Here is a 19,077-nt window from a genome sequence, read left to right as displayed (position 1 = left end):
TTCAAGCCCAGGTTAGAGCGGTTTTGGAATCGTACAATAGCAGTGAGCCAGCGATGTCTGCGGCTCTTGTTTGCACCGGATTTATGTTTGCGGACGGAGTAAAAGTTTGTTTTCTCCCGTTGCGTTCGGTGTCGTAACGGTGAAGATGTTTTAAAAATTAAGGTCTTGGGCCAGCTGGACCCGGCGTCCCTGAAGCGCTGTGAGTCAATGTTTCCACAGTACTTTCCACCAGCCGTACAGTCGTGATTCACTTTAATTGCACTACCAAACTTTATGCCTTCACTTTCCGAGGGAAGCAAAGTAACAGATTCGTACTGTGTGGCAACCTGGTTGGGGGTGGGGGGGGGTTGACGTTTGGAAAACTTTTAAAACCGTACTAAAGCTAACTGAACTGTACCGGTTTGTAGAAGCTAGTTTTGGGACATTGTATTGATGGAAATATCTCGCTAATTTGGGTCGGCTACCCGGTAGTCCAGTGGTTAGCACGTGGGCTTCACAGTGCAGAGGTACCGGGTTCGATTCCAGCTCCGGCCTCCCTGTGTGGAGTTTGCATGTTCTCCCCGGGCCTGCGTGGGTTTTCTCCGGGTGCTCCGGTTTCCTCCCACATTCCAAAAATATGTGTGGCAGGCTGATTGAACACTCTAAATTGTCCCTAGGTGTGAGTGTGAATGGTCGTTCGTCTCTGTGTGCCCTTCGATTGGCTGGCAACCGATTCAGGGTGTCCCCCGCCTACTGCCCGGAGACGGCTGGGATGGGCTCCAGCACCCCCCGCGACCCTAGTGAGGATCAAGCGGTATGGAAGATGAATGAATGAATGAATGAATAATTTCAGATTTGATTGATTGATTTATTTATTGTGATTTGGTTTCAGTACAAGCTGACTCTGTGCACCGTCTTCGGGTGCGGTGGTCCCAAGTTCGGTCACCTTCACTGCCGAGCCGAAGGTCGGAATTGAGAAAACTTGAATAAATTGGTGCAACCCAACTGCACGACTTGCTCCGTGCAATTTCTCAAACGGCTGTTTGATCCGATGTCGAGCGACACCTCAACAAACACATTCAAAATGGCTCCCGAAGCTCATGTGTGACAAAAACTATGGATTTTAAAAATGTTTTTTTTTTAACTTTTATCTCATTTTATAAATGTGAGAGGTCGTTAGTTTCCGAAAAAAAAAAAAACTCGGCTGAAGTATCTGTTACTGGCATCAGCAACCTTAACGAGTACCCAGTACCTTGAAATAAGGCGAATATCGGCCTGATTCCGATACCTCGCGGGCCCCGTTCCTATTTATGCCCCCGCTGGTGGAAATATGCGACTGCACTGGAACAAATTTTTAGAAACGAATGTTGTTCATATGGATATTGCTCATGTCGTACATGTAAACATGTATAAAAGTCTGCTGGCTGAAAGGGGGAGGGTTGGTTTGAGCGTGCGGGGAGAGGGGTTGGGTGAGGGTGGGGGGGGGGGGGTCTTGTTTACCCCGGGCCGCCCCTCAGAGCGCGTCTCCTGGGCCGCTTCCCACTTCCTGCTGCCTGTCTCGTCAGCCACCTCGGCCTGACATGCTAAAAGACTTATTGGCCCACTTTAGAGGACCTATGGGAGGGGAGGTGCAAAGTTGGGGCCAGGGGCAAGGGTGTGTGGGGGGGGGGGGGGGCACTAGGTGGGATTTTGAAAAGCAATAAGTACCAGAGTGAGGGGGTCAGGATTTTGTTGTTGTTGTTGTTGTTGTTTTTAATAAATCTCTCAGCCTTCCCGTTCATCACCCCCCCCCCCCCACCCGCCCCATCCATGCACTCTCCCCTGAGTGCTTACAGCTGCAGGGATGGAGTTTGGAAGGAGGCCGTTTGGGGGGGGGGGGTGGCTGGAAGGGGGGGACTCGGCACAGAGAGCCCCCTTCATGAAGTCACATCTGGAGCTTTCCCAGAGAGCTCAATGGAGCGCGCAGGCTAATGAAAGTCTTAAGTTATGTAATTGAGCTCTTCCATGATGCGCGCCAGACGGCACTGTTGTCGGCGCAGGATGTTGGTGAGCTTTTTTTTTGGGGTGGGGGGTTTGGGGGGGGGTGCGGAGCAAGAGTATTTGGAACTATATCCGCCTGTTGTGTTGTGTCTCTTGGCTATAACCGCCGTGGTGCTAACGACACGCAATGGCTAGCTTGCGCGCAGCGTTTCCACGGTTGCCTTGAAAAAGATAATTTAGTTGCTTGACTGAATAATTGTTTTAAAAAATGTAACCTGGTTACTTTAGTGATGGCTTGATTTGAAAAGTAACTGAATTAGATTACTTAGCTGGTTACTTTCAGGAGACACCGGCCAACCCCGTTTAGCATGAAAATGCTAAATACTTTATCGGAAGTGCATTTTGGCAGAGTGATGCTTCAGGATACTTTATTTTATTGTTTGATTAAAACAAAAACAGCATTTTTGACGTAACATAAATAAATGGTTTTATATAAAAAAAAATCATGAATTTTTTCATGAATAAATAAATAAATGTTCAGTGTAATACAGGACTTTTTTTTTATTTATCCATCCATGGATTTTTTTTAATTTAGATAACACTACGGACTCTACAGAGTGTACAACCGACTTGAATAGTTCCATTTTCAACTGTCAAAAACTCAAAATGGAGGCTGCTAGTTCCATCTTAAAAAAACCCAAAGCATTGCCTGCTTTTGTTTCAAGTTGTTTCAAGTTCAACGGCAACTTTAAATCGGAGTACTCTATACGATACAGTCGCGCGTTGGATGACTAGTTTCTCAAAATCAGTGAGTAACATTGAGTACCAGCATCACCGCTCACGAGCTAGCCGGCAGCTAGCGTCTCTCTAGCTGCGCGAAAAGCCCCTCTGACCATTCGGTGGGATATATTTTTTTACTGTTTTACTTCATGTGGACTTCAAGTGTAAAAAGAAGTAAAGCGCCGCTTTGTTTTGGGGCTGAGCCACACGCTACAGACATAAAACGGGAGAAGGGTCATTATGTAAGTCTTGGAACAGTGTGGCGAAGGAGGAGTGTGGACTTGAGGGGCTAGCCGGCCCCTCGGGGCCCATATGGTCCGACTTAGCTTCTTGTGTCTTAATTGTCAGCTAATGTATATTTGTTTTTATCTGGCCCTTCCATCTCCTTTATGGATGGGTGGGCGAAGCGGCGGCTGATGAGGGGGGGGGGGGGGGAGCTTCTGGCATGGCGCCACAAAGTGGAGGCCGCCAGCGACGACACTTTATACGGCGACAGGTTTGGGCAAGGTGTTCATTTCAGGAGCCCGCTCCCTCGCGGAAGGTAAATCAAAGCTGTGAAACGTGGGTGAGCACGTACGCGGCAGGCGAAAAATGGAGATGATCCGGCATGTCGTACGTAAACACAATGAAACGATTACAATTGAGTTGATCATTTCAAGAATGAACCAGTTTTTGCATCGCATTTCGATGCCTTAATGCAATGTGGATTTGATGTCTGCTGTTCTTGCCTTGGCCACAAGGGGCAGTGTCAATGACTTTTCACGCTGCACTTAATTTTATTGGGGTTCGCCGAACGCCAGAGCCCCCAGTGCATGCTTGCCCATATTTGGAAGGGCTCGTGTTGCAGCCCACCAGGAAGTAACGGGGGAGAAAATTGCCGGCGTTTGTTGCATTGCCGTTTGCGCTCTGAAATCACTCCGCCACCCCTTTGCCAATTGGACACGCCTTTTATCGTGTGGCGACAAATGGCCGAATGTCCCGGAACGTCAAACATGCTACACAATGAAACACGAAAAGAACTGTAAAAGGGTTTTCATGCTGGTCATTTTTTTTTCTCGCAGATGATAAAGAATATATGCAGGTGAATATTGTTTTATTGTTTGTCTGCTTCAGTTTGTGTTCTAATATAAATTAAATGTGCTCAACTTACGGCAATGTTGATGCTGGTTTTGTTCGGCGTTTAGGATTGCACGTTAGCATTGAGCTAGCGGACTTTCACAATGGAAAGTTTGTTTGGATATGTAATTTGCTTGGTTCTATGTTCGATTTTACCTTCAGCTTCAACTGGGCGTGGCAATGGCTCCCGTCATGCATTGCTGATATTTTTTTTAACTTGTTGTTGCAACGAGCATGTTGTAATTGCGCAATTAAAAAAAAGGTGTGTTCCGGGCATTTTCCGTGACAAGTCAACAATGTCAATTACATCTTCTGACAATGGCGATTAAGTCATCAAGCATAGCCTAGCATTTTTTTGGGGGGGGGTGGGGGGGTTTGGGCTTTAATCAGGCTACTCGCGCACATAAACGCAGGCACCGGCAAGCGCTTGGCGAGCTGTTGATTTAATAAACCCGCTGACGTGACGCAAAGGCCTTTTGTGCGCTCTAATTCTCTCGGCGTGGCCTTTGCATGTGGCAGCAGGAGAGGAGCAGCAGGCCCGACGGGTTTTCTCGTCTTATCTGACATCCATGCATGCATGGACGAGGACGAGGAAGACGAGGAGGCCTTGAAAAAAATCTCAGCAGTGTAAAAAAAAAAAAAAAGTGAAGTTCTGTAAAAAAAATAAAAATAAAAATAATATTCCTCAAAATCAAACTTTATTCTGATAAAATCACAATTTAAAATAAATAACGACATAAATAAGTAATAAATACAATCTAGATCAAGCAATTGCATTTCACTTATAGATGCATATTTATTCACCAAATACAACTCTTTTTTTGTTCCTCCATGAAAAATAATTATTTTTCTTAAAAATTCAATAATTTTTTGGGAATGTATATGTTTTCACTGAAAAAGCAACCTTCTTTTTCTGACAAACAAAAACGTAAATAAATGAATGAGAACCAAATGGAAAAGAAAACGTCTTCTAAAGTTCCTACTTCAAAAAATATTCTGGTTGAATTCTTTTTTTCACTTTAAAAATAAAACAACAATCCATCTTAATGCTCTCGAGATTACCATTTTATTTAATTTTTTAAATAAAACTAATTTGTTTTTAAACAATCTGAATTTGATACTGGTAAAAATTCAACTTTTTGCTCAAAAGAATTTGGATTGTTGTATTTTGGCAAGAGCTCAACTATTTCCTCTAAAAAACAAAAAAACATAAAAACCAAAATAAACCTTCACTTTGGAAAGATGACTACTTTCAAAACATGACCTTATCTTTTAAGAAATACAACTTTATTGACATAAGATTACAATTTCATTCTTCTCTGATTTAAAATTTAAAAACAAAAACGACTTTATTCTGGTAAAAATATGTTTTGATTTTTTTTTTCCTTTCAAAATAAGACTTCATTCACATAAGATCCCCCACACCTACCAGCACTACCAAAAACTATCGTGATAAATTCTTTCTCCAAAAATATGCAATTTATTCTCATAGGATTGCCGTTATTTCTTATGCTTTTTATTGTTTTAACCCTTTTTTTCTCCCAAAGTACATCTTTAGTCAGGTCATAGTACTTTTTTCCAATAAAGTTAAAAAAAATATATATTATTGGATCTGATTCTAGTCAAATTACTACTTTATAAATTGCGTTATTCCCCTGAGGGAACCCGTCATGGACCGTTAACGTGCCTTTCCTGTGCACGCCCCCTTAGGTGCAGCTTTGTGTGTGTGTGTGTGTGTGTGTGTGCGCACGTTTGAGTGTTTGCTTGAGTGTGTATTTTCTTGTGAGTGGGTGTGAGATCTGCGGTTTCTCACAGTCGGTCCTTATCTTCGTCTCTCTCTCTCTCTCTGAGGCTCATCCAGTAGATCATTGTGAAATACACACACACACACACACATAGTGAGGGATACAAAGTGCGCTTTGAACTCTTGCCTGACCCCCCAAGGACACACTGGCGGCTTGTTTACAAGCCAAAAGCAGAAAATCCATCCTTCTGCACTGTGTGTATGTGTGTATGTGTGTGTGTGTGTGTGTCTGCATGTCGCCTCGACTTGTCCTCCCGCTTCTTTCGTTTGATGCCGCGGAGCCGCCCTAACACGGCGGCCGCGATTCCCTGCAAAGTCTTGCGTCATCCAATCGCATCAATCGTGGCGGACAAAATGGCCGACTGCGTATTTGTTGCATCTCGGAGAGTTTTTATGTCCAGAAAATGGCTTTTGTTTAGCTTAGCATTTGACGAACATCAAACTTAACCTGATGACGACTTTGTGTGATTTTTCATCAGGGCTCGTTCGAAGACATTCGCCCGACGTGTGTCAGCAGTTTTAATGGTCGCAAACACTTTTGAACAAATAAAAATAGCAACAAGAAAAACGGTTTGCGAATGTCTGGCCGACGTCTTTGTTTGTTTTTTTTTTGATTGTTTGAATGAAAATCTTGAATGAAAATCAACATTAGCTACCTTCGCAAACAGTCGATGCTCGGTGAAAATGATATTTTTTTTTTCCTTGAAAAAAGTGACTATTTCCACAAAAATAAAACTTCATTATTAAGTTACCGCGGCCCGGTATCCAGTGGTTAGCACGTCGGCTTCACAGTGCAGAGGTACCGGGTTCGATTCCAGCTCCGGCCTCCCTGTGTGGAGTTTGCATGTTCTCCCCGGGCCTGCGTGGGTTTTCTCCGGGTGCTCCGGTTTCCTCCCACATTCCAAAAACATGCGTGGCAGGCTGATTGAACACTCTAAGTTGTCCCGAGGTGTGAGAGTGAGTGCGAATGGTTGTTCGTTTCTGTGTGCCCTGCGATTGGCTGGCAACCGATTCAGGGTGTCCCCTGCCTACTGCCCGGAGACAGTTGGGATAGGCTCCAGCACCCCCCGCGACCCGAGTGAGGATCAAGCGGCTCGGAAGATGAATGAATGAATGAATGAATATTAAGTTACCATTTTAAATGAAATTACTCCCCTCGCCCCATTTCCGGTACGATAACTATTGTCTTCTAAATACAATTTAGCAAAAAAAAAATAATTTTTTAAAATCTATTTTCTATAGATGAAAGTTCTTTCTTAATCCTCTGTGTCATTAAAATAAAAAAATAAAAATCACACCCCTTATTCTTGCCAAATTACACAAAACGCCCCATTTCCGGTACGATAACTATTTTCTTCCAAATACAATTTAGCAACAAAAAAAATAATTTTTTAAAATCTATTTTCTGTAGATGAAAGTTCTTTCTTAATCCTCTGTGTCATTAAAATAAAAAAAATAAAAATCACACCCCTTATTCTTGCCAAATTACACAAAACGCCCCATTTCCGGTACGCTAACTATTTTCTTCCAAATACAATTTAGCAAAAAAAAAAAAAAAAATTTAATCTATTTTCTGTAGATCAAAGTTCTTTCTTAATCCTCTTTATCATTCAAATAAAAAAAATAAAAATCACACCCCTTAATCTTGCCAAATTACACAAAACGCCCCATTTCCGGTACGATAACTATTTTCTTCCAAATACAATTTAGCAAAAAAAAAATTTAAATCTATTTTCTGAAGATGAAAGTTCTTTCTTAATCCTCTGTGTCATTAAAATAAAAAAAATAAAAATCACACCCCTTATTCTTGCCAAATTACACAAAACGCCCCATTTCCGGTACGATAACTATTTTCTTCTAAATACAATTTAGCAAAAAAAAAAATAATTTTTTTAAAATCTATTTTCTGAAGATGAAAGTTCTTTCTTAATCCTCTGTGTCATTAAATTAAAAAAATAAAAATCACACCCCTTATTCTTGCCAAATTACACAAAATGTTTTCACGGCGCCCTTCCTAGATTCAAGGCACTCGTCCAGTGTCGGAATGAGCAAAGCAGCCCCAGACCACCATAAATGATCTACGATAGTCTCGGAGAGTAGGCGGTGCACATTGTGGCTCTTTGCGAGCTATAGCGCAAAAAATGTCTTCCAAAAGCCCAAATCGCTCCATTAGAGCCCGACTTGAGCCGCTCAGCATTTGTCGAGTGGAACGACGTGTTTCCACAACCTGTCAAAGGCACATCTTGCACCCACACCCGTGCACATATGTTTTCCCTTCCTTTCTCGCACAGGTCAGAGGTTGCCAATTAGCCGCGGGGAAGAAAAGCACACGTGACATTGGATCCCCCCGGCGGGGGCCTAATGGCGGTTAGAGCGAGGCCTGCCCGGGCGGAGGGCCCCGGCCGGCTTTCGAGCCCCGAGGATCAGGGAGCGGTCGACGCTGTTGTCTCGTTGCTGATCTGCAAGCAGTCCGCCTGCGGCGCACCAAGGCAAAGATAACGGCTGACGTTTATTGCCCCGCGCACCCGATTACAGCCGCGGGATGATTGCACCCTCGGATAGGGAATAGGTCGGAGGTCACCGCGAAGGTGGCGGCGTGGAGTTTGCGTGATTGTGGACAAAATGACACTTGCGGCCGCTTTTCCTTCCTGACTTCCTTCCTACAGCTCCGCTTTTCCTTCCTTTATTTAGAAATTCATTCATTCATTCATCTTCCAAGCCGCTTGATCCTCACTAGAGTCGCGGGGGGTGCTGGAGCCTTCGGGCAGTAGGCGGGGGACACCCTGAATCGGTTGCCAGCCAATCACAGGGCACACAGAGACGAACAACCATTCACACTCACACTCACACCTAGGGACAATTTAGAGTGTTCAATCAGCCTGCCACGCATGTTTTTGGAATGTGGGAGGAAACCGGAGCACCCGGAGAAAACCCACGCAGGCCCGGGGAGAACATGCAAACTCCACACAGGGAGGCCGGAGCTGGAATCGAACCCGGTACCTCTGCACTGTGAAGCCCACGTGCTAACCACTGGACTACCGGGCCGCCCACCTTCCCTTCATTCTTTCTGAAATCTTTCTTGCCTTCTTTTATCCCACGGACCGTTTTTTAAATTTCCTGCCACGTTTCCTTTTCTTATTGCATTCCTTCCATCCTTCCTTCCTCCCATCGCAGCGAGGTTTCAATTTTGCAACCTCACATCGTTCCTTTGTCAAGACCTTCTTCTCTGCCTTGCTTCCTATTTCCTTCCTTCCTTCCTTCCTTCCTTCCTTCCTTCCTTCCTTCCTTCCTTCCTTCCTTCCTTCCTTCCTTCCTTCCTTCACTTAGAGTGGAACTAAACCAACCCTGGGTGTGCGTGCGTGTCCGTGTGCGTGTGTATGCACGCGCAAGCACTAGTCAAAACACCGAACTCAAATTAATACTGCGTTAGTAAAATAATTCAAATAATTCATCAACCACCATAGCACTTTTGCGCGCTAAAACATGAGAAAAGCCTGCTTTGTTAAATACAGGAACTGCAACTTGTGTAACTTCCAAAACGAGTCTGCCGGCTGGAAACTCAACGGCTAGCGGCTAGCTGCTAGCCCTCCAGCTGCTAATACCAATGACTGCCGCCATCGTGGACAATTTTAAACGACGGCAAGGGAATCTTGGAACAATTTGGTTGATGTAGTTTATTGAATTAGCGTTTAGCCATGATTTCAGCGGCCGCGTTCTGTTGAAGGCGGCGATTGCCATTTCAACTGCGGTCAGGCTAGCTAAAAATCCAAAAGGGGCTGCATTGCGATCTCCGACTCGCAGCCAGCCTTGTGATCATCATCAACAACAATTAAGAAAAGACAGAAGCGTTTACTGATAGCATATCCCTGACTGTTACGTCGTACATGCTAGTATAATCGATGCTATGCTAAGTCGTCTCGCAGATGCTAACAGCGCATTATTATGATTATTCCGAGCGCAGGCGCTCTTGGTTCAACGTCGATCTGAGCAGTGACGTTTGGACGCTTGACGTAATGACTTTGCTGCTACGTGCTAAAACCAAAGGCGTTCTTCGTAAAAACTTGTTAAGCACCAACGAAGCGCAGCATTTTATTATTATTTTTGGGGGTGGAACGGGGGTAACAGTAGTCCAAGTCATCCAGACCTATTTGCATGTGCCCGTGAATGGAGCCCGTACACATTTATACATTTTGGTGTGTGTGTGTGTGTGTGTTTTTGACACTTATCAAAAGTGAGATGCAGACAAAAAGCCACTTCCTGGTGTCAAGGTGTACCATGCAAACAGGAAGCAGATGTCTTTCATGTCCTGCTCGACAGCCCGCACCAGAGTCACTTTCACGTGACGTTACATTCGAGAACACGCTTGAAAAACTTTGATCTTCCGTTTTTAATGTGAAGATTATGTTTGTTTTTTTGACTTCACCACTGAAGCCTGCTCATTTGTTTCGTTAGCTCGTCTGCCCGGTGATTAAATGTTTTTTTCATTTACTGTTTAGTTCATTCATTCATCTTCCTAACCGCTAGATCCTCACTCGGGTCGCGGGGGGTGCTAGAGCCGATCCCAACTGTCTCCGGGCAGTAGGCGGGGGACACCCTGAATCGGTCGCCAGCCAATCGCAGGGCACACAGAGACGAACAACCATTCGCACTCGCACTCACACCTAGGGACAATTTAGAGTGTTCAATCAGCCTGCCACGCATGTTTTTGGAATGTGGGAGGAAACCGGAGCACCCGGAGAAAACCCACGCAGGCCCGGGGAGAACATGCAAACTCCACACAGGGAGGCCGGAGCTGGAATCGAACCCGGTACCTCTGCACTGTGAAGCCCACGTGCTAACCACTGGACTACCGGGCCGCCCCTACTGTTTAGTTGTAAATTGGTATTCGTTTTGCAAAAACGCTGAAATTTTTGAGGGATTGTTTTGGGGAAGAAAAAAAAACCTTTTTATTGCCAAGGTTATTATATACAAAATCAGCTGTCAAATCCCTGCTGTGAGTTTCGCGTGACAACGTGGGAAAACGGGGGGGGGGGGGGGGGGGACGACGAGCGGAGATTAGGAGACGTGTTTGTGCCTGTGCGCCGAGGAGGCATGCAAGGCAACAAGGAGAGGCCTTCATGGGTCAGCTGTGCCGGGTCAGCACCCTCCATTGTGTCAAGGGGAAGGGAACAGCGTTCCTGTTCCGGCTCTTTTGGCGCAATCTGAGAGAAGATAAACACATGCCAGCGGATGGGAAACCTGGGAGGGGGGGGGACCAAAGCACAGGTTCGGAGGCAAAACCCTCGGCTTTTGAGGGTTGTGACAATACAGCAGTTGGCGCACCTGGTCAAGCGGCAATGTGAAACATTTTGTGCTCTCGGGCCGCGTTGGATTTCTCGAAACGCCATTCATGGATGAGGTAAAAAAAAAAACAAACAACCAAAAAAAAAAATCTCCATTTGTGCGGTATTTCACATATACAAAAAGGTTCATGTTAATAAAATACATTATTTTATTGAAAGTTAAAATTTGAGTAATTTATATGCTATTTTGAGTTGATGTTTGAGTTCAGAATCAATCGATGGCATCCATGTTGATTCTACGCTTACCGGGAACACCGTTAACTTAACTGGACTAACCCTCGGCATCATTGATCGCCGATCAATATGCTAACGTGTACTTTTAGAGTCGAAAGTTTATCACCAGCCGGGTCAGTCGCCTCCACGCCGCTCGCCAATCAACTAGCACCACCGTGAAACACCCTAAAGAAATGTGGCAATCTTTTATAACTTCGCCAGAAATGTGAGGTGAATAAATCTATGCCTCAAAACACATTTTGGGGTGAAGCCATCATGATATGGAACAAAAGATTTTTTTTCACCTGGGCAAGAAACGCCTTTTATACAAGATGCGTTAGCATGTAGCACTGAACTTCATGTAGGCACAATTTGCGCGAGCTGTTAGCGTATGTCGCAAAGATGATCCAACCTGACAAACATAGACCATTACAATGTTAGCTGTTAGCTAGCGTTGCAAAGACGAAGCACATTTGACATACCGCAGCTAGCATCAAAACATTTTTTGGTGCTAGATGCTCGCGTGTCGCAAAGAGCAAGTTTGAGACTTAGCACCTTTTCATGCGAGACGTTAGCATATATCGAAGAGAATGTCTGAACACGTTTTAATGTTAACATACGTCAGAAACTTTTTATCCAAGCGCGTTTTGATGAGAGCTTATTTTGTGTACGATTTTTTTAAAACAAGATGTTAGTTAATGTCTCGGACTTAATACATTTCCTGCGAGATGTTAGCATGTGACATGAGACGATCAAACATGGCTAGCAGCTAAACACATTTTCACACAGGATGCTAGCATAGGTCTCAAAAGTGAGCACATTTTTATGAGCGATGTTAGCTTATGTGGCAAAGAGTAAGCAAACATTCACCTGAGTCAAGATATGTTTACATGTCACAAAGACTATCTGGACACATTTTCATGCGAGTTGTTAGCAAATGTCGCAAGACTGTCAACCATGGCGAGCATCAAACGAGTCATATTGGAAGTTGGGTGTTGATTACAAATGGTAAGCACGAGACATGTGTTAGCATATGTCACAAAGACGAAGTAGTTTCATTTGAAGCATTTGTTGTAAAAGACAGGAGCATCAAAACGCATTCAGAGATAGCATGTCGCAGACCGAGCACATTTTTATGCCAGGCATTAGCATATGTCGCCAATTTTGGCACCCTTTCATACGAGATATTCGAGCTTCTTCGTGTGATTACGATGCTAACGCTCACTATTGAATTTGGTGAGCGTTAAAGCATTCGCCAGAGGTGTTAGCATACCTCACAAATGGGGTGCGTTGGGAAATATGCTTGGAGCGTGTACTGGTTTACTCAGACTGTTTGGAAATTCAGCGCCTTGTTTAAACTTGCCATTTAGAACGTCAGAGTGCGCCAAAAACGGAGCGACCAACACGATGACGCAGACAACATCTTTGAAACTTTTTCCGAAAAATACGGGGTTTATTGACTTTGAACTGCAATCAATATTTTACAAAAAAAAAAAAAAAGAAAGAGGCAACAGCAAAGGACTGTAGTGACAAACATGGCTGGAAAAAAATACATTCAACAGTTATTGTCGTTTAACTTTCTTTGTGTTCCCCCCCAAAAATCGGCCCTGTTTTTTTTTTTTTAACTGAACACGTGAAGGCAACAGGAAAATAAACAGGTCCTCCATCGAACTCAGCTACCTGGAATGTACGCAAACGAGGCACTTGAACAGATTTTTCCTCAAGCCATTTGGTCACAGCAGACTGGGTGAAGAGGAGAAACGTTATCCCAAAAAAAACCAACAAAAAAAAGTCTTCAAAGCACCCGAGTTACTTCTCGAAAGCACTCAAAACGTGTCGGTTGAAAAAAAATATATAAAAAGGGTTGGTGGGGGGGAAAATCAGCAAGATTGTTCCGGTGGAATTGCAGTTACGTGGGAAGACGTGAAATAAATAACCAAAACGGCATTTTTTTTTCCCCTTGTCGCAGTTTAAATTCACTTTGACAAAAAAAAAAAGAAAAAAAAAAGAAAAAGTGTAGTTGCAGAAGAAGTACAATATATTAAACTGTGGCGAAAACAAAAGAAAAACAAAGAAAAATGACAAAATGTCTTCACAATCTTTAGATTAATATGGAAGATCATAATTTAACATAAAAAGAAAATATATTCTATTGTTCATTATCCAGATAAATACAAAAATTAAACAACAACAAAAAAAAAGAAGAAAAAAAAACGCATATTGATCACCAATAAATATGTTCTGATAAGTTAAATAAGCAGTGACAAGCCCAAAAAAAAAAAAAAAAAAAACCTTCCGTCTGGAAAGTTCTCAAATAATAATATTAATAATAATAATAACAACCATAACAATAACATTAATAAAAAATAATTATCAAAAGGAAGAAAAGAGAGATTGGAGATCTTGTCGAGTGAGGTGGCCAATGATGATCAGCTTAATAAAGATTAAAAAAAAAAAAAAAATAGAAGAAGAAGCCAGTGACCAGCAACAGGATGAGAAAAAAAAAAGGGGGAGGGGGGGCGGGTTGGACACCAACTTCCAGTTCAAAAGTCCTTCCTGCAGACTCACCCTACATCACAATTACATAAGCACAAAAGTCCATTCACCCCCCCCCCCACGCAAAACACACAAACCCCGTCCGTCCCCGAGGCACTTTTTTTTTTTAGCTAGTCGTATCTTTCTAGGGTTGTGTGTGTGTTTTTTTTTGTTTGTTCTAGTTTTTGGATGGTGGGGAAAGAGAGAGAGGGGAGAGGGGGGGGGGCAGCTAGTGCAATACTGTACAGTCCCCCCGGTTTGTTTTCCAAGGCCACTCGTGCTGCTACACATTCAAGAGCAAAAAACACAACGACAACAAAAAAAAAATGGCAGAAGAAGAAGGAAAAAAAATCATGATGAGTCAATTCTCATGATTTTCAGTTCAATTCCTTTCTGGTGGTTTTTGCTTTTTTTGGGGGGGGGGCACTGTGACACATGGTAGGGCAAATTTTTGTTTTCAAATGTTTTTCTCGCCTCCCCGAAACCAGAATAAATCGGCTGTGTGCAGATTAGCAGGGATGAAATGAAATTTGTGAGGCACGGGAGTGGGGGGGGGGGGCTCGAAATGGTTCACAAAGACTAGTTTTTTGGGGGGAGTCCCCAGGTTTCCTAAACAGAGACACAAGGCCAAGAACAATTCTTTTTGTTTTCCAAACTGAGGCTCAGGGGCCCAAAATGGCTCCTGTGTCTTTTTGGGGCGGGGGTCCAAAAATGGTTTGCAAGTCACATTTTTTGAGCCGTACGGTTTCCCTAACTTGGGGCGGCAAAAAATATTTTGCGGATTACCATGTTAGATTTTCCAAACTGGGGGCCAAGGGTTGAAAATGGTTTGTAAATCCCCCCCCCCCGGTTTTGGATCACCTGGTTTCAGAAACGGAGGCAGAGAGCTGCCTAAATGTTTTGTTTTGTTGGGGTCCAGGAGCCCAAACTGGTTTTAATCGGTATCTTTTGGGGTTTCCTAAACTGAGGCACTCAAAGGAATTGCCAGTCACTTTCTTTTAGGCTTCCCAAACGGAGGCTGGTCGGGGAGGGGGGGGGGTGGCTTTTCCTGGGTCGTAAATTCATCAAAAGGTTTTGAGCGGTGATTCTCGGGTGTTAAGCTTCACACCCTCTGTCATGGTTGGCGGCGTTCCGCCTGTGAAGTCCCCGGGGCAACTTCAACCCCGCCCCCCCCCCCCCACACATACCTTACACACAGGACAGCAAGCCGGCATTAAGGCGGAAAAAAAAGACAGCCTCGATGGCCGGTGTGTAAGGGGGGGGCAAACGTTTGGCGGGGAAAAGGGGCGGGGCTACAGGGGGTGGGGTGGGTTGGGGGGGGCAACCCCCTTGCCCCGACTGGCTACATCCTTGTGGCGGCACCGAGGAAAAGACGCCACCCACCCGAGGCCTCGGGGCCCCCGTTCTCCGCATGTCAAAAAATACAAAGGGGGGGCAAGATAAGGCGTGCCGTCTAGTCGTCTGAGATGGAAAGGCGGCTGAAGATGGGGAGTCGACGGGAGGTGTCGAGCGTCGGGGACTCGGAGCCGCTCAGGCTGCTGCCAGAGCTGCTCTGGTAGCCCTCCTGATCCGAGAGGGAGTCCTGCGGGCTGGACGGGGACTCGAACATCTGGGGCGACTCCAGCATGGGTCGGAAGTAGTAAGGCCCGTTGGTGGGGGAAGGGGGGGCGCCGTTGCCCAGCTCGGGGGCCAGGGGGACGCCGCCGCCCAGGTTGGGCACGAACAGGTTGGCCAGCTCCTGGCTGGAGTAGGTGAAGGGGTTGCTGCTGGGCCAGTCGGGTACGTCGTCGGGGAAAAACATGGGGGGCGGGGGTGACGGACGTGGGGCTGTCGCGGAGCCCCGCGGCGCTGGGGAAGCCGGCGAAACTGTAGCTGTGCTGCAGCCTGGGCCGCTCCATCTCGCCCGAGGACGGGGCGGAGGCGGCGTTGGACTTGAGCGGCGGTCCGCGGCGCTCGTCGGCGTTGTGGATGAAATGGCAGCGGGGGCCGTAGGGGCAGAAACCGATGGTGTGGAAGGTGCGGCAAAGCTCCGTCTTGTACTTGGGGTGGCGGCTGAGGCTGCGCAGTTCGTGGATGCCGTGCGCAAACTGGCACTTGTCGCCGTACTTGCAGGCGCCGTTTTCCTCGAAGGGCCGGCACAGCTCCGTCTTGTAGCGGCTGGAATTCACCTGGCCGCCCGTGGGGCTGGCCGGGCCCAAGCACTTGTGCAGGAGACGCTCGCCCGTCTCGGAGAAAGAGCGGTCGCGCAGACGCAGGTGGTTTTCCTTGTTGTGGCCGCCGCCCCCTCCGCCGCCGCCGCCGCCGAGTCCCGTGATGAGCGGCGAGTGCTCGGCCGCCTTCAGGCTGTTGAAAAACTGGTTCTGGTTGAACTTTGTGCTGCCGCTGCTGACCGAGTGCCGCCGCTGGTACACCCCCGGGGAGCCCACCGCCTTCCTGTCCAGCAGGGCGCCGGAGACGTTGGCGTGCGGGCCGGCCAGGTTGCCGTTGTAGCCCAGCAGCTTGTTGTTCTGAGAGGACACACAAACAACCATTTTATGAGCCATGGGTTTTTTTGGGGGTTTTTTTTGGCTGCATTTCGAATTTGGAGTTGGGCCGCCGACTGTTTGAAACCCCGAACGGCTTCTATCCACGGGGGTCGCGGGCGAGCCGGAGCCTTTCTCAGCTGTCTTGGGGCAGTTGGCGGGGTACACCTTGAACTGCTCGCCAGCCTACCGCGCTCGTTTTCGGGATGCGGGAGCAAAAGCCAAGAACCCGGAGAAAACCCACACAGGCACTGGGGAGAACACGCAAACTTCACGCTGGAAGGCCGCAGCCCGGATTCGAACTCGCCACCCCCCACCCGGTGTGAGGCGGACGTGCTAATCAGTCGAGCGCCGCGGCGCTGGCTTTGAAACGTTCTTACAATTTGACCGGCGTGAAACTACGTTGGAGATGATTTTTAACTGCAGTTGCGGCAACAGGCCACAAGAGCGGCGTGGCGCTCTATCAGAAACACTTGGAAGTCGCTACCCCAAGAAGAAGACGAGCTGCAGATGACAGATGACTGAAAACATCCATCCATTTTCCGAACCGCTTGATCCTCACTCGGGTCGCGGGGGGTGCTGGAGCCTATCCCAGCCGTCTTCGGGCAGTAGGCGGGGGACACCCTGAATCGGTTGCCAGCCAATCACAGGGCACACAGAGACGAACAACCATTCACGCTCACACTCACACCTTGGGACAATTTAGAGTGTTCAATCAGCCTGCCACGCATGTTTTTTGGAATGTGGGAGGAAACTGGAGCACCCGGAGAAAACCCACGTCGGATGATTTTGTGGATATTGGAAGTACTGTTTTTTAGGGTGTGTGTGTGTGTGGGGGTGGGGGGTATTTGAACCGACATTAGTCAATCCAACCATCAATCCATTTTCTTTACAGCTTTGCCTCATTGGTGCCGTTAGCAGCTAACTTTGAGCAAGAGTCGTGGTACACCCTGAATCGCTGCCAGTCGATTTTAACTTCTTCAACGGAGCAAACAAGCATGTTTTGGGGATGTGGGAAGAAACCCGAATACGAACCACTCCTCCACCGCGCCGATAGACCTTCTTAAAGCCTACTCACAATTTAAGAGTGATTTCAAATGCACCCTCATAATTCATTCATTCATCTTCCGAGCCGCTTGATCCTCGATCCTCACTAGGGTCGCGGGGGGTGGGGGGGGCTGGAGCCTATCCCAGCCGCCTTCGGGCAGTAGGCGGGGGACACCCTGAATCGGATGCCAGCCAATCACAGGGCACACAGAGACGAACAACCATTCGCACTCACACCTAGGGACAATTTAGAGTGTTCAATCAGCCTGCCACGCATGTTTTTGGAATGTGGGAGGAAACCGGAGCACCCGGAGAAAACCCACGCAGGCCCGGGGAGAACATGCAAACTGATCTAACATGCAAACTGAAGTATTACACAACACTCTAGCCCACACGTTCACCTCATTTAAAACAGGAATTGCTCATTCATGAAAATCGCGAGCCTTAAATGTCAACGAAACGGCTCCGAACGATGTTCAAGGACCATCGAACAGGGGCCTCGTTTAGTTACGTTAAAGATGATCATCTTTCCTGTTTCACGACATACACATATTTTGGTTATAATTGTGTGTGGTTCCTGCATTTCATTCTGTGTTACAGTCTAATACTATAAATAGGGAGAAATTGTTCCAGAACAACAAAACGCGTGAAAAAATGACATCAACAGTGCTTGTGCCAGTGTTGGGATCATATTTGCTTCGATTTGACCCAGGAAAAACCCTGTTTGCGCTTTTTTTTTCGGTCGGGGGGGTGCGGCGAGCGGATGCAAGGCCATATAGAAGAACAGCAGCTGGTTTGGCTGGTTACCCTGGTTAGGAATGTGTGGCTGCTCTCAGTAGAATAGAGCACATGAGCTTAGGGGGGGGGGGGGGCAGTAGGCCCACAAAAGAGGCGGCATCGCTTTAGAAAGACAAAGTGGCCACCGGGCTGTACTTCTCTATACACCGAGTGGAGAGAGAGAGGGGGGGGGGGGCTGTTAAGGCTGGGGGGGCGGCGGTTATTGGAGGGAAATCTCACACATAAAACGAGTCACGTTAAGACGTCTTTCATGCTGCGTTGGACACGCGTTAAAACTGTTTAATCCACGCCAGACAAATCTGGTGAATGATCACGCGAGCATGCGGTCGATTTTTTTTAAGGGCTCGCTCATGTGTAACGAGCACGCTTAGCTCCACTTTTAAAGTTTAAAAAAAAAAAAAAACAACGTCCATTGTGACTACACAGAGTTTGCGAAACAAAACAGGAGCGCTTTATTGAAAAGTACGCGTGAATTGGTTAAAAGTAGAGCGGGAATAATCGAATCACGACGAGGGCGTCGAGCGATGCATTCCATCACACAAACAAGCAAGGGAAAAAAAAAGGCTTTACCTTATTGATTGCTTCGAAGTCGAAGAAATGCGACACCACAGCTGTGGTCATCTTTGCAGACACCAACTCCCCCAAAAGTTGTCCAAAAAAAAGAAAAACAACCAAACCAGAATGTTTGAGAAGTTGCGCACACGACTTGTTGCCGGACCGAGCGCGTGTGCGTGATTTGCGGTTCCCCTGCGGTGTGCGTGGGTGCGTATGTGCGTTACTGACCCTGCATAACTTCCCCCAGTGGCCCGCGCTCGCTCCGACATTTGCTTTATAATACTGGAGCAGGAGGAGCCTCGAGCGCGGGGCGTTAACTTTCTGTTGAACTTTTTCTCCCCCCCCCCCCGCCCCCCAGCCTCTCCCCCGTCGCCTCTCCTCCTCTTTTCTTTTTCTTTCTTGTTCC

The 19,077-nt window shown here is 46.5% G+C and overlaps 1 protein-coding gene across 1 annotated transcript; it reads right to left on the bottom strand.

Moving 5' to 3' along the window:
- Positions 1-15,068: 15,068 nt before the first annotated feature.
- On the bottom strand, positions 15,069-18,947 carry zfp36l1a (zinc finger protein 36, C3H type-like 1a). The gene is given in 3 exon segments (XM_052085590.1): positions 15,069-15,559; positions 15,561-16,256; positions 18,687-18,947. Coding segments are annotated over 3 exon segments (1,104 nt in total). The 5' UTR covers positions 18,738-18,947; the 3' UTR covers positions 15,069-15,202.
- Positions 18,948-19,077: the final 130 nt, after the last annotated feature.

The sequence above is a fragment of the Hippocampus zosterae genome, chromosome 14 (genome assembly GCF_025434085.1).
Source record: "Hippocampus zosterae strain Florida chromosome 14, ASM2543408v3, whole genome shotgun sequence".
NCBI classification, from domain to species: Eukaryota; Metazoa; Chordata; class Actinopteri; order Syngnathiformes; family Syngnathidae; genus Hippocampus; species Hippocampus zosterae.
Note: the sequence above shows the minus strand (reverse complement) of the source record. Positions and strands in the feature narration are given on the sequence as shown.